At 44.4% G+C, this 14,805-nt stretch overlaps 1 protein-coding gene across 1 annotated transcript in view; it reads left to right on the top strand.

Annotated features, from left to right (window-relative positions):
• RNF121 (ring finger protein 121) overlaps nucleotides 1–14,805 on the top strand; it is an 82,296-nt gene that overhangs the window by 60,788 nt on the left and 6,703 nt on the right. The window contains exons 4-6 of the mRNA XM_036119407.2: nucleotides 244–398; nucleotides 3,134–3,241; nucleotides 6,663–6,783. Of these exons, the coding sequence (XP_035975300.1) occupies nucleotides 244–398; nucleotides 3,134–3,241; nucleotides 6,663–6,783 (384 nt within the window). The remainder of the gene's footprint in view (nucleotides 1–243; nucleotides 399–3,133; nucleotides 3,242–6,662; nucleotides 6,784–14,805) is intronic.

The following is a 14,805-nucleotide window of genomic DNA, read 5'->3' on the forward strand; positions in this document are numbered from 1 at the left end:
AAGGGATAGCCAGGGCTCACATGGAAAGGAAAGAATGTATGCAACAGGTAGGTGAGGAATGAAAGAGAGGTGTCAGGCATGGTCCTAGGTTTCTAAGTTAGACCACTAGGAGGTGCCTCTATCCAACATTGGAAATGTAGGAGAAGATCAGGCTAAAATGGAACACACAGCATACACTCTGGACTTGCAGATAGAGCACAGAGGGAGCTGGCTAGAGCTGAAGTGCTTGTGTTTGTGTTTCAGATGGTGACCCTCTTTCAGATGTGGGTTGTTCCCCTCTATTTCACAGTGAAGCTGCATTGGTGGAGGTTCCTAGTGATCTGGATCTTGTTCTCTGCTGTCACAGCTTTTGTCACCTTCCGAGCCACCCGAAAACCACTAGTACAGACAACCCCAAGGTGAGAGTTTAGGTAGTGGGGAAGAGCTAGGTTTCCTGAAGGGAACGGGTTGAAATGCATGGGATTGGGGTAGGTTTAGGCTGAAAAAGTTGTAATTTTTATTTGCCAAAATTACTTGGCATGGGCCCCCACTAAAACAAGCTGATTGGGAGAACTACCCGCCCCCCCATTCACAGATTAAAAACCCCAAAATATCTCCCTATAGCTTACCTTAGAGTTTATATCAAGGTCTATGTATATTTAAATCAACCAAATAAGTAAGCAAATTCTGGGGATCATTGTGGTTTCATTTTAAATGTTATTTTGTGAACCCTTCTCTGATCTCTAAATTAGGTTTTCTGTTATATTCTTTCATAGGCCCTATAGTTTTCCATCATAGAAGATAACACAAAATCTTGAGTGTCTATCTCCCCCACTAAACTATAACTGTGAGATCAGGAACCACATGTATTTTGTTTGTCCTGGTATATCCAGGCCCTATCACAGGGCCTGGCACATAGTAGCCTACTCTGTGAATTTTTGTTGAATGAATGAATCTCAGCAAATTTGCAATTTTTCAACAAACAATACTTCTTTGGTCACAAAACAGCCCCTGCCTGTATTATTCTTTGTATTTTACTCAAATGCATTTCTAGTTTGATCCTCCCAACCAGCTTGTGAGGTCATTTCATATCTGTACTTGACAGAAAGAGATTTTCTCATTCATTCATTCATTCAACAAGCACCTGCTATGTATCAGGCCCTGTGCTGAGCGCTGGGGATACAGAGCTGGATAAGACATGGTCCCTGCCCTCAAGGAATGCTCGGTTTAATGGAGGAGATGGACCAGAAAGCAGCTGTTTCAGTGCAGTTGGTAAGTGCTGTGAGAGACGTGTGTACAGGTCCAGGAGAGCCTAGCAGAGGAACTAGCCAGCCTCAGAGTTGTAACTACCAGAACCAAAGGCTTCCAAGTTGCAAGTTGCTCTTCTTCCCATGCATTTTATGTTCCGCTTCACTGTAAGGTTTTACTTTGGCCTTCTGAGTTTCCTTGTACGTGGTAAAATTTATCTTCAAGGTGAAGTCGATGACTTGGAAGTTCCTCCCTGGCTGTGGTAGTTTACATTAAGGGCCGTGATAGAAGATAGAGACTCTGGAGCCAGATGGATGTGGATTGGAAACTCCAGCCCTGCCACTTAATTACATGACCTGTATGGCTTCACCTTTCTGAGCCTTGAATTTTTTATCCCTAGAAATGTGACAATGATTGCTCCCTCATAAAGGGTGCTGTGAAGAAACGGTGTAAAAATATACTTTAAGTGTCAGTAAGTAACAACCAGTATCAATTTGTAGGTAAAGTGACTGAAAATGTGTCTATGACATGGGAGGTTTTTGATGATAATAACTAACATTTGATAGTGCTTTATAATTTCAAAGCACTTTCATAAACATCCATGCTTATTCATGTAGCATTTATTGAGCATGTATTATATACACCAGGAAATGGGCTCTGTACAATCCACTGAGGAAGGTATCATGGTTTCCCCATTTTACAAATAAGTAAACTTGTCTTAGAGTGGTGATTTGATTTACTTGGGATTACCCAGCTAATAAAACTCGTTTAATCCAGATTTTGCCTAAAATTCCACATCCTTTCCACTGTCTCACTCCTATCTGATGAGTGCAAACCCTGGATAATGGAGCTTTGTGTGGTTTCTGAGGGCAGGCACTACAAAATGTTTGGGGCCTTTCCCTTGCCTGAGAACCCATCACCACTTGCTTAGCCACAGCACGGAGGCACAGGGAGGGACCTTGAGCTTCCTCCCTGCGGCCCATCAAGGTTGGTGGTAACTTGGTCTCAGGAGCCAGACAGGCTTGAGCTGTTTATTCAAGTGAATTCCTCATTTGCTCTCACCATCCTGGTTTCACACTGCTTTTCATTGAATTTGAGAGAGCATTGCTCCTCCTTCAAGAGCATTCTGTGAACCCCACCTCACCACCACCACAATCACACACATACATCCATTCAAAGGTATTCTTTGAGTACCTCTTTTCTTATCCCTTCTTCTCCAGAAAGAAAATCATTTCAGAAGCAAATTCATTAGACACCATTTCATTATAGGCCTGTAGATAGGAGCAAAGCAGTATTCAGGTTAACCATTCCCAGTAGGAAAAGCTTGGGGGTGCCTTGCTGGCTCAGTCGGAAGAGCATGGACCTCTTGATCTCAGGAGCTTGAACTCGTGAGTTCGAGCCCCATGTTGGGTATAATGATGACTTAAATAAATAAATATTAAAAAAAAAAAAAAAAAAAGGGAAAAGCCCATAGCTGATCCTCTTTTTCATCTTCCCTTGAATTCTCTTTCCTGACAAGAACAGTTGGCCTTCCCCACCTCTTCCCATCTGAACATAGCTGTAGTTACTAGTTTTCACTTCCTTATCCAGCTAATCTGAATTTGAGAGGGCATAGCTGTCTGATATCAGCTCTGCTTTTTGTTTGTTTGAAGCTGAAACCTTTTATAAGGCTCCCTTTTCTTCCCTTGGTCTGGGACCAGGAAAATAGCACTAGCTCCCTGGTATGCAGGGGTATTTCTGCAATTAAGAGAGTGACCAGGTCTGTAACAGTAACTGAAGTTGCTTCGTAAGTCTTAGACAAATAACCTAATGTCCCCATTGATGTAAGAATAAGAGATTCTGGTAATCCAGAGGCCCCTAGGCAAGTTTCCATGTCAGCTATGCTAATTTTCTCTCCTTTCTCCAGGTTGGTTTATAAGTGGTTCCTGTTGATCTATAAAATCAGCTATGCCACTGGCATTGTTGGCTACATGGCTGTCATGTTTACCCTCTTTGGTCTCAATTTATTATTCAAGTAAGTACTCTTTGCTTTTGTTTTTGTTTGTGTTTGGGGAGGAGGGGCTGGTAAGATGTACCTTTCCTCCTCAAGCCAAGTCCTGAATATTAACAAGGGGGCCATGGCACCCAGGATAGGAGACTTGGGCTTTGGGGAATGGGAAGGTGGGCCCTCCATGATTTGTGCTGGCAAAGAGGAAGGAATGTCTGGATATAGAGTTAGAGTCCCATCATTGGTTATGTTTTCCAAGAACCTATATTTTAATGGGAAAGTATCACAACAGTAAGCATAGTAATGATTATGGCCAGTTATCCATCACCCTATCAGAGTTATTTTCCTTGTCCATGCATTCACTGTTTATTGCAATGACTCTACCTGAGTGGTCTTATGTTTAGGGAGACTAGGGGTTGGCAAACTGTCCCGTGGACCAAATTGGCCTTTGTCCTGTTTTTACAAGATAAAAAAAGCTTTTACTGGAACATCATCACACTCGTTTGTTTTTGCATTGTTTATGCTGTTTTTGCAGTATAACAATAGCAGGGTTGAATATTTGTGGCAGAGACTATTTGGGCCACAAAACTCAAAATACTATCTGGCCCTTTCCACAAAAAGTTTGTGAGCCCCTGAACTAGACAGTCAGACTCACGTGACACAGTTGGCCACAGCTGGCACCAAGCACACCTGGAAGCGTACAGGGCGGGGAACAGCGTGGTTCCGTAGGAGCCCTCAGAGCGGCTCCAGGGCTGAGACCACACAGATGGGTGGCCGGAAGCTTTCCCCCTCCTGGGGCACATCCAGTTTTAAGAATCTCCCAGTTCAGATGCACGTGCGTCATGTTTAACACATTGTTGCTTTGTGACGTAGCTGACATTCCGAAACCGTTTTTTAGAAAGTTAACCCGTGGACATTTAACTCCTGCTCCATTGTTGGGCACTTAGGGTGTTTTTCGATATTGTGCTATCACAGATAATATTAGCTTTGTTGCTTCTAAGGATACGTTACCAGGAGTCGGATTCTGACTATTGCTTCGTATTGTCATAAAATTTCAAAAAGATTCCTATCGGGCGCCTGGGTGGCTCAGTCAGTTAAGTGTCTGCCTTCAGCTCGGGTCATGATCCCGGGGTCCTGGGATTGAGTCCCGTATCGGGCTCCCTGCTCAGCGGGGAGTCTGCTTCTCTCTCTCCCTCTACCCCTCCCCCTGCTTGTGCTCTCTCTCTCTCATGCTCTCTCTCAAATAAATAATTAAAAAAAAAAAAAAAAAGATTCGTATCAGCGTACAGTTTCCCCTGCTCCCAGTTGAGGCAGAAGCCAGGAAAGCCAAGAAATCCTGGACTCTGAGACTGTAGGGTATAGTGAGTCAGCAGGACAGATGAGAATGGAAATGTGGTCTCCTGGCTGAGGTGATGGGGACTGTGGACTGTGGATCATGAGGAATCCTGAGCCTAGGGCCGGGCACTTAAAGCTAGAGATTTAGGATTCAGGTTTAAAGTCAGGACCACTGGCCTCTTTCCCAAATCTAGTGCACTGGAGGCAGGAGTCTCTTTGAAACTGAAAGGAGTAAGTCCTTACTTTATATAGTGAGAGCATACCCATGGAATTCTTTCTTCCAGGAAAAAGCATAAACAGTCTCCACAGAGGTTTATAGGAATTCATCAGTATAGAGTCTAGCAAGTCCCATCAAAGAAAGCCAAGATATTTCCAGATAGCTTCCTAATCTGTGTGGTTAAAAAAATAAAAATCCAGATTCTGCATTGCAGGGTGCCTGAGTGGCTCAGGTCTTGATCTCAGAGTTGTGAGTTCAAGCCCCACATTGGGCTCCATGCTGGGCATGGAGCCTATTTTAAAAAAAGAAAAAGGAAAAGAAAAAGATTCTGCATTGTATTAAAGATGGTTATTCTCTAATTACAGTTTGTTTTTACTTGCATAAGCTATACAAGGAGGAAGACAGAATTGAGAATCTTGACCATTTTTATGCTACTAATCAGGTTAATTGGTATAAGATTATGATGTCTAGTGGGTTAAATATTATAAGATTGATGAATACACTCAACTTTTTAAGATAATTTACAACTAAGTAAACAGGTACAGTTCCTGGTACAAATTTTTGACAAAGGTTGTTTAATAAACATTCGAAGACTGAAGTTTGCAAATTATTGGTCCTTGGAATTATTAAAACAAGCCTCCTAATGTACAGGCAAGATCTTTGTCCTTCTTAGTAAGTAGACTTGGACCCCCAATTTTTTTTTAAAGATTTTATTTATTTGAGAGAGAGAGCGAGCATGAGTTGGGGGACAGAGGGAGAGGGAGAAGCAGACTCCATGCTGAGCAGGGAGCCCAATGTGGGGCTCAGTCCCAGGACTGTGAGATCATGACCTGAGCCAAAGGCAGACGCTTAACCAACTGAGCCACCCAAGCATCCCCCATTTTTTAAAATCTATTTATTTGAGAGAGCACGAGTGGGGGGCTTGGGGATGGGGCAGAGGGAGAGGGAGAGAGAGGAAGAATCATTAAGCAGACCCCCTGCTGAGCACAGAGCCCGATGCAGGGCTCGATACCAGGACCCCGAGATCATGACCTGGCCGCTTAACTGGCTGAGCCACCCAGGTGCCCCTGGACCAAAATTTAACTTTGATGACATGATACAGAATATGTATAGATACAGCTTAAAATTTTATGGTAACTGGTATGTATATATTTGCTAAGTGACTAATTTTATCTTTTATTTCTAAAGCTGTGGCTGGCAAACTTTTTCTGTAAAGAGCCAAATAATATTTTAGGCTTTGTGGACAAAAGGCAAAGTCTATAACAAGAGGGGAAACTCTTTCTTTGCCTCACCTTGTTTGATGGATGGGCTCTCTCAGGTGGGAGGCATACTTTGTGCCCACTTGCCATCAGATGAGACATCCTCAGAAGGAGGGGCCTGACAAGGGGGTGTGTGACCACTGGGATCATTTTCACTTTCTGTTCCAGTGACAACCCAGATCTTGGTGTGCCCTTGCCCCGCCATTTCAACTTGGGCAGCTGGCTGGAGGTGAGGCAACTTGGTGAGTTGCCAACTTCCAGACTGAAATTCCACTGGTTGGTGTCCAGTGATTGCCAACAGTGGAGTCTCCAACGCGTAGGTGCCAACCAGAGTGGGCCCTAGACAGCTGCAAGGCATGGTTGCCAGTTGGTGGAGGCACGCACTGGGGACAGAGTGGGGAAGAGGGGCGGTAGGCAACACCCTGGCTTGATCTTTGTAGCTCACAGTGCTGGCCTGTTCAGATGGTGCCAACAGGCCATATAAAAAACAGGCTTAAGATCTGGTCTTATTTTGCCAACACTTGATTTAGCTGTTAAAGCTTCCAACTTTAGGTGCCTCCTTATGTGTCCCAGAGTAGTAATCCAAAGCAGTTGTGTCTTAGGGCAGGCCTTACAGGCCATGCTGCTTTCCTTACAGGATCAAACCAGAAGACGCCATGGACTTTGGCATTTCTCTCCTCTTCTATGGCCTCTATTATGGAGTTCTTGAGCGAGACTTTGCAGAAATGTGTGCAGACTACATGGCATCTACCATAGGGGTAAGTTCACCTGGGCTTTCACTACTGCCTCATGCCACTTCCAGGGAGGTCAGTATAGCATCACTGGCTTGATGGAAGAGCTAAGCCATAAAAAAATCCTTCAAGATATCAGTGGTATGTATGGAGATTTCTTCCTTAAAATTTGGAAAACCAGATCTCAGATGTACCCTGGAATTTTTAACTTTAGGGCCATTATAGGAAAGAACCACTTTATCATTCAGGAAGTTAACATTCATTCAGTAGATAATATTTAATGCCTCCTATGTGCCTGGGCACTGGGCTTATGCTGGAATTACAAAGGTGTACATGGTCCTTGCCCAGATGGAGTTTACGCCCTAGTGACAGAGATGGGTATTAAAGTAATAAATACACAAATAAATATAAAATATAACTTTTATAAATACTATGAAGGAAAGGTTCACAGTGCTATGAACAAATGCAGTAATGGCATTTGACCTCATCTGGGGGCCCAGAGATGGCTTCCCCAAAGAAGTGACTGTTGAGCTGATGCGTAGGAGTTAACTAGACGAAGTGGGAAGTGATGTGGGCAGCAGATAGAGCAAACTACATGTGTAGATAAGAGTCCTGTAGTGAGAGAAAGGGTGGCCATTTGGAGGAACTAAGGCTAGTGTGGTTGTAGGGCTGAGAATGTACTGGAAGTGTCTGGAGAAATAGAGGCTAGACTAGAAAAAAACCTTGAAAGCCAAAGGAAAGATTGTGGTTTTTATGCTAAAAATCCTGGGAGGCTAAGATCGAAAATGACATCTTCAGATTTGCACTTTAAAAAGATCATTCTGGCTGCTGGATTGAAACAGATTGGAGAGGGGGCCACCGCTTAGAGTGGACCCCTGAAGACTAAGAGGCAGTTGTAGTAGTCTGGGCAAGATGAAGGTAGCTTGGGTTAGGGGACAGATGGTGCGAAGGGAGAGAGGCAAGCTATTTGAGAAGTATTTTGGAGGTACATTTGCTAGGACTTGGATAGGACTTGAATATAGATTGGTTCTGAAGATTGAAGGAAAGTACGTATCAAAGCTGACATGTCTAACTCCAGCCACTCCTTGGCTGGTATACTTTCACTAAGATAGGAAATGCTATAAGGTGGAGACCAGGGAGGGATTCTTCAAGCTCACAATATGGGTAAAGTAACAGCCAGTCTTAAGAAACCCAAGTCAATATTCCTTTTTTTTTTTTTTTTTCCAAAATGGAAATGTGTCTTTGTTGTTTTGCTGCTTATAAAAGTAATGCATGCTTTCTATAATTATGTGAACAACACAGAAGTACTTCTCAGTGTCAGCCCATTAGAAGACCCCACCCCAAGAAGGAGTATTTCTAAGTTCAACGAACGTTTCTCCAGTTCTGTGCTGAAATGTGTGTGGCTCTGTCTGATGCAAGAGGTCTGAAAGGCCTTCAGAAGTTCTTGCAACATGAGGTTTGGCAGTTTGGAGAGAAACCTTGGGAGAATGTCAGGGAAGTAGGTTCTCTTGGGGCAGCCAGATACCAGTCCTGGCTTTTAGGCAGCAGATACCAATCAATGGAGACCAACTTCGAGGCACAGGAAAGGATTGGCGCTGACTTTGTATGAGGAGACTTGAACTTTGGAGAGTTCAAGGCAGTTTTGCAGGTGGGAAGATACTTGCTGCGCACATTTTTACAACAGTGCTACTGCGGTCTCGTTTGTGCCATGGACTGGTAGGCTTTGGGCAGTTCAGGTTAAGCAGAATCCTCAGCCATCACCTTTGGTAACTTTCATCTAGTGCAGTTGTAGATCTAGGACTTTGTTTCCCAGTGTCATGGGACTATTTTTATTTCTTCTGTAATGGATTAAAAGGAAAACAAAGTGTATTGGGTCGCTTTATGGACAGCCCATTAGATTCTTGTTTGAAAACTGTCTTGTGTTTTAGCCACATTTCATGGTCTCTTATCTATTGGTATAGACTTCAGCTTTTCCTTTAACCACTTCACTGCCCAGAAGAGATTTCCAGATACTCGATTGTCTAATTATTATCTTCATTTTCAACAACAACTTTTCTTGAAGTCTGCTTCTTTGGCACGCTCAGCTTTTCAAAATGATTCTTGCCAGTATCCTGCCCTTTACCCTCTTACAATTTCTTTTTCTTCTCATTCTGTTTTTAAGGGGCCACTTTTCTGATTTTCCCAGGCTGTTGCCAGTTTTATCTCAGGGTTATTATCAGCTGCCAATTTAAGTGTAGCCTTAATTCCCTCAGGTGGGTCATTAATAACCAATGTACAGAACGCACTTCAGTCCAAATGGAACTGAGCTCAGAATCGATCCACTAGTTAGCTTCTCCTGTAGGAGATGGAATCATTACGTTGGCTTCCCAAAAATGGGATTTGAGCTGGACTTCTTTCCATGCTCTTGGGAAGGATTATTGGGTGTTCCATTGATTACAAATGATAATCCTTATTATGATAATTCCCTAATAATGATAAATTTCAGTATCACCAAGAGAGCTGGTGGGAGAATTTCTCATTAGGGTCGAGAGTGCCTCAGGCACCAGCTCTTGACCCCTCGTATTCTCCTTTATCCTGTGAGTTCTCAGCAGTTACCTCCAACACCTGATGCTCATTCTATAGATGAATCCACATACCTCCTTATACCTCTTAGTAGCTAGCACAAGAACACAAGGATCAACAATCACATTGAACTTAATTAAAGGAAAATAGACATGAGTACTTGAATGAGGTTAATCTGACATAGCAGGGTGCCTGCTTTCCCAGGCTTTCAGACCCTACCCCATCCAACTCTCAGCCTACCTCTGTGTAGCAGGTGCCATCTTAGCATGCACCAGCTCGAATCCACATCTAGACAACTTCTGTCCTCCAGACGTCTAGACCTAGAGCCTGTGTTCTGATAAAAGGATGCCTTTACCTCAGGCCAGCCTTCTGAATCCTGGTGTCTGTACAAGGATCCACCTCTTCCCTAGGTAATTGACATTGAGAATGCCTATCTCTTTCATAGGAGCTGCTCTGTCCAGCTCCTGTCCAACAGAATGTGACCTTGCTGACCCCAACTCTAACAGTTTGCTGTTTCCCCAGGCCCCCATTTCCGGGGCAGGGAGCAGGTCATAGGAACACTAGGATGGCTGTGACAGTACTGGATGAGTCACTAAGAGTTCATTCATTCATTCTTTCCCGCAGCAAATGTTGCGGAGATTTAGTGGCAGCTTTTCTGCTAGGGCTCAGGATGCCCACAGATCAGACTAGGCAGGGATGTCGAGGAAGGGACTCGCAACTCCATCTTGGGATAAAGGGATAGACTGCACTACCTTTATAGTTCTTTCGAACCTGAGAATTCCAGGACTCTCCTATTTCTGCCCCAGTCTTTGGTCAAGTGGGCTGTGGTCTGCTTAGGAACACATGGGTCTCTGAGCCATGGCAATCTGAATTTCAAGACCATCCCTGGCCTTGAAGCCAGAACCTGATCAGTGGTTTGGGGATGGTAGTTTGAGGAAGCCAAGATACTCCAGCCTTCCACGCATTTTTTAGCCAACTCATTCTTTCATTTATTCAAGCAACACTTACTTATCAGCCTTTCACAATGTGCTCCGTGTGACCAAGTGTAGCCTTTACTAGCTCCACCACTGCTCGCTTCCAAGTAGCAGCCCTAGTAATTTTGTTTAAACTGTGATAAACCACACATAAAATTTACCATCTTAACCATTTTTAAATCTACAGTTCAGTGGCATTAAATACATCTACATTGTCCTACAACCATCACCACATCCATCCATAAAACTCTTCATTTTGCAAAATAGAAGCTCTGTACCCCTTAAAATAATAACAACACAATCCCTTTCCCTACAGCCCCTGGAAACAACCATTCTGTTTTCTGCCTCTATAAATTTGACCACTGTAGGTACCTCATGTAAATGGACTCATGCAGTATTTGTCCCTTGTGACCGGCTTATTTCACTCAGCATAATGTCCTCAAGGTCCACCCATGTTGTACCAGGTGCCAGAATTTCCTTCTTTTTTCAGGCTGAATAATATTCCATTGTATACCTCAATTTAAAAAGGGCTATAAATGGGGAGCCTAGGTGGCTCAGTCAGTTAAGTGCCTCTTGATCTTGGCTTGGGTCTTGATCTCAGGGTTATGAGTTCAAGCTCTGTGTTTGGGGGGGGATGCTAAATAAATAATCTCTGTGCGTGCGTGTGTGTGTGTGTGTGTGCATGTAGCCTCTTAGAAAAAAGAATTCCATTGTGTGTATATGCCACATTTTTAGTCCCAGGTGTTTTTCATAGTCTTTTGTACATTCTGTGATCATAGCTCCGATCCCAGAGAGTTATAGTTGATTTTGGAGCTGTTATTACCTACCAGGTGGGGAAGTAGGTCTGATTCATCCCTCGGTCCCCCTCCGAGAGTGGTTTGACCTACTAAGATCTGTGGTTAATTAATTTCAGGGTTCCTAAAATGAAATGAGGTTTACAGTTGTATTAACACACATTCTCCATTCCTTCTCATTATTTTACATGACTCTGTTTATTCTACACGACAGCTGTTTTGCCTCACATGGAGAAATTGTAATATGAACTAAAGTAACTCGTCTTGAGTCAGAGGAACCTTGGATGGTGTTTGTTTTTTTCTAGCTGGTCACTGTGAGGTCATAAGCTTGTGACAGCCAGTCATTATAGTTCCCATTCACACCCAAAGGTCATGTTGGAGTGGGCGTGGAAGACAGAGGATTGCAAAATAAGCCAGTTTTCTGGGGCTCTCCCCTCGGAGAGACCTGTTGGGCAGGCAGGGTAGTGGCACATTGTTTCTGCTCTATTGGGCCGTGTGTCCTGCCTCACACTTTTCTTCCTTCTTTTTTTTTTTTTTTTAAAGATTTTTAATTTATTTTTATTTGACACAGAGATAGAGAGAGAGCATAAGCAGGGGGAGCGATAGGCAGGCAGAGGGAGAGGGAGAAGCAGGCCTCCCGCCGAGCAGAGAGCCCGATGCGGGGCTCGATCCCAGGACCCTGGGATCATGACCTGAACCGAAGGCAGCCGCTTAACCAACTGAGCCACCCAGGCGCCCCACTTTTCTTTCTTCTAGGTAAGTTCCTGTGCCCCAGATAACATTAGGACAGGACTAGCTGCCCATTCATCTGTTCTGAAGTAGTGGGAAGAGCTAGGGGGTTAGAGTCAGATGGACCTGGTTTCAAATTCTAATCCACTTTTAATTAGCTGTGAGCAATTTACTTTACCTCTCTGATCTTGTTTTCTCAGCTGTAATAATATTACCAGACATAAAGTGTTGTAAGGAACAAACGCATAAGGGAAAGCACCCTGCAGAGTAGCCTGGCCCATGGCACTTAGTTGAGGATGACGATGGTAGCCAACATTTATCAAGTATACCTTATGTACAGTACTTCTGTACTAGAAAGTTACATATTTTGGGGCGCCTGGGTGGCTCAGTCGTTAAGCACCTGCCTTCGGCTCAGGTCATGATCCCAGGGTCCTGGGATCAAGTCCCGCATTGGGCTCCCTGCTCAGCGGGAGGCCTGCTTCTCCTTCTCCCACTCCCCCTGCTTGTGTTCCCTCTCTCGCTGTCTCTCTCTGTCAAATAAAATCTTTAAAAAAAAAAAAAAGTTACATATTTTATGTCCGTAATCACCGGGAGCACAGAGACCCTGTAGGATTTCTTTGTATCTTCATCATACCCAACACACGGAGGAAGACACAGAACAGACAAATCCTAAGTCACCAGCAGATGCCAGTTCTCTCTTGGATGCCGTCTGTTGTCTGAAGTCATCTCAGACCACTCTGTGACATGGAATCTCATCTACTATAACCCTGAGAAATGGGTATTTTATTCCCTTTTTCAACAAGTTATTTCTGAAATCATCTGCTTGAACTGACCAGGCACCAGCTCTCTCTGACTTCCAGCAAGGCTCTCCTCCTCCTCCTGTGTCCTCACTGGTCGAGAGAGGGGGGCAGACTGGAGGAGCTCACAGGGCTTTCCTGGCGCACGCATTCTCTGATGTGTGAAATGCAACTCCTCTTTATTTCCTGAGCCTCTGCTATGTGCAGGCTTCTGTGCTGGGGTTTTCTACTCACATATTTATACCCATCTTCTCCTTCCCTCCAGTTATGGTGGAGAAAATGTCCTTTCTTCCATCACAAGCCAGCCCTGCCTGCACTGTGGATTCCATACCCTCTTTCCTTTTTTAAAAAAGATTTTATTTATTTATTTGATGGATAGAGACACAGCGAGAGAGGGAACACAAGAAGGGGGAGTGGGAAAGGGAGAAGCAGGCTTCCCGCCGAGCAGGGGGCCTGATGTGGGGCTCTATCCCAGGACCCCGGGACCACGACCCGAGCCGAAGGTAGACGCTTAACGACTGAGCCACCCAGGCACCCCTCCATACCCTCTTTCCTTCTCCGGGACCCATTATGCTATCGAAGTCCCTGTCTCATCTGTGACTTCAACTTTTCCCGCTCTGTCGGGCTGTTCGCCTTTTAAGCATTCTTTTTCAAAAACATCGAACTTTCTTTGACCCACTTTCTCCTCTAGCAACTGACCCATTTCCTGTCCTTCACAGCTAAACTTAGAAGAAAGCTCTGTCCCCTTTTGATCACCTTCTCCATACTCCTTAGCCTATTCTAATCTGGCTCGGCTCAAACCCTTCTTCTGAAATGGCTTTTACTCAAGTCACTAGTAGCTGTGTCACTAATTCTGACCTCAGCAGTCATCATTGGCTTTTGTGATGCTTCCCTGTTCTGCTTTAACTTCTGTCTCTTCTGCTAACTTGCCCTCCCCTTGAATGTTATTGTTCCTATGAGTGCAGACCTAAGGCATCTTCTCTGCACTTCACCTAGGCATTCTCCTTTTCCTTTTCTGTGACTTTTTGGACCAGAACTTTTCTCAGCACCAGACCTTTAGTCTTCGGCTGTCTATTTAGCATCACCGGTCTGTCCACTTCTCTTGATTTTTACTACCATTAAATTAGCCCAGACCATCACCCTGGTCCAGGTCTCCCGCATCTCTTTATAAAGAATTGTCATTGTCCCTTAGCTAAGGTTCCTTTCAGTTTCTCAAGCACACCAGGTTCCTTTCTGCCTCAGGGCCTCTTCCCTCGTCTGCCTTTCTTCCTCTCCCTAACTCCCACTGCCCTTTACCTCTCAGCCTCAAATGTCACTCCCTCAAAGAAGCCTCCTTATGTGACCTCGGCTTAGTTAGGAACCCCTTTCTTCGCCCTTTACTGCCTTTGAAATAATTCTTATTTTAGCCTTTGAAGTTAGATCTTTTTTTTTTTTTTTAAAGATTTTATTTATTGATTTGACAGAGACAGAGATAGTGAGAACAGGAACACAAGCAGGGGGAGTGGGAGAGGGAGAAGCAGGCTTCCTGCCGAGCAGGGAGCCCGATGTGGGACTCGATCCCAGGACCCCGGGATCATGACCTGAACCAAAGGCAGACACTTAATGACTGAGCCACCCAGGCGCCCCTGAAGTTAGTTCTTATTTTCTATAAATATTTATTTTTTTAATGTCATTCTTGTAGTTGTAGGTTCCATGAGGAGAGAAGCCGGGTCTCTGTTCTTCTGGCAATATATCCCAAGGACCTAGTCCAGTGCCTGGTACTTTAGTAGGTGCCTAGTATATTTTGATGGAAGGAAGGAAGAGTTTGGGTGGCTTGCTCAAGTTCATCAAGATAGTAAGTGACAGAAGACTGCAGTTAGGTCTGTCTAATCCTGATAAATCGTAGGTCCCCCTTGAGCTTATTCTACGGAGGGATCCTGTTCTTGAGGTTAAACTGAAACCTGCCTCCCTGGATCTTACGCAGCCCAGCCTCAGTGCCTCCTGACACAGTCTCCTGTGTGACTTCTGCGAGGGCTGTGCGGGGCCTTTCTGGTTTGACAGCTTACCTGGTGGCTTTGTTGAAACACTGTGGGCTTTGACCCTGCCTGCCTAGTGCCACATTAGTGTTGTGGGGGGACTCCAGAAACTAGGAACCTAACAGACGCCTTCCTGGACATCCCTCCTCCTGTCTTCACCTCATCCAGGTTCCCTTTC

The sequence above is a fragment of the Halichoerus grypus genome, chromosome 11 (genome assembly GCF_964656455.1).
Source record: "Halichoerus grypus chromosome 11, mHalGry1.hap1.1, whole genome shotgun sequence".
Lineage (NCBI taxonomy): Eukaryota > Metazoa > Chordata > Mammalia > Carnivora > Phocidae > Halichoerus > Halichoerus grypus.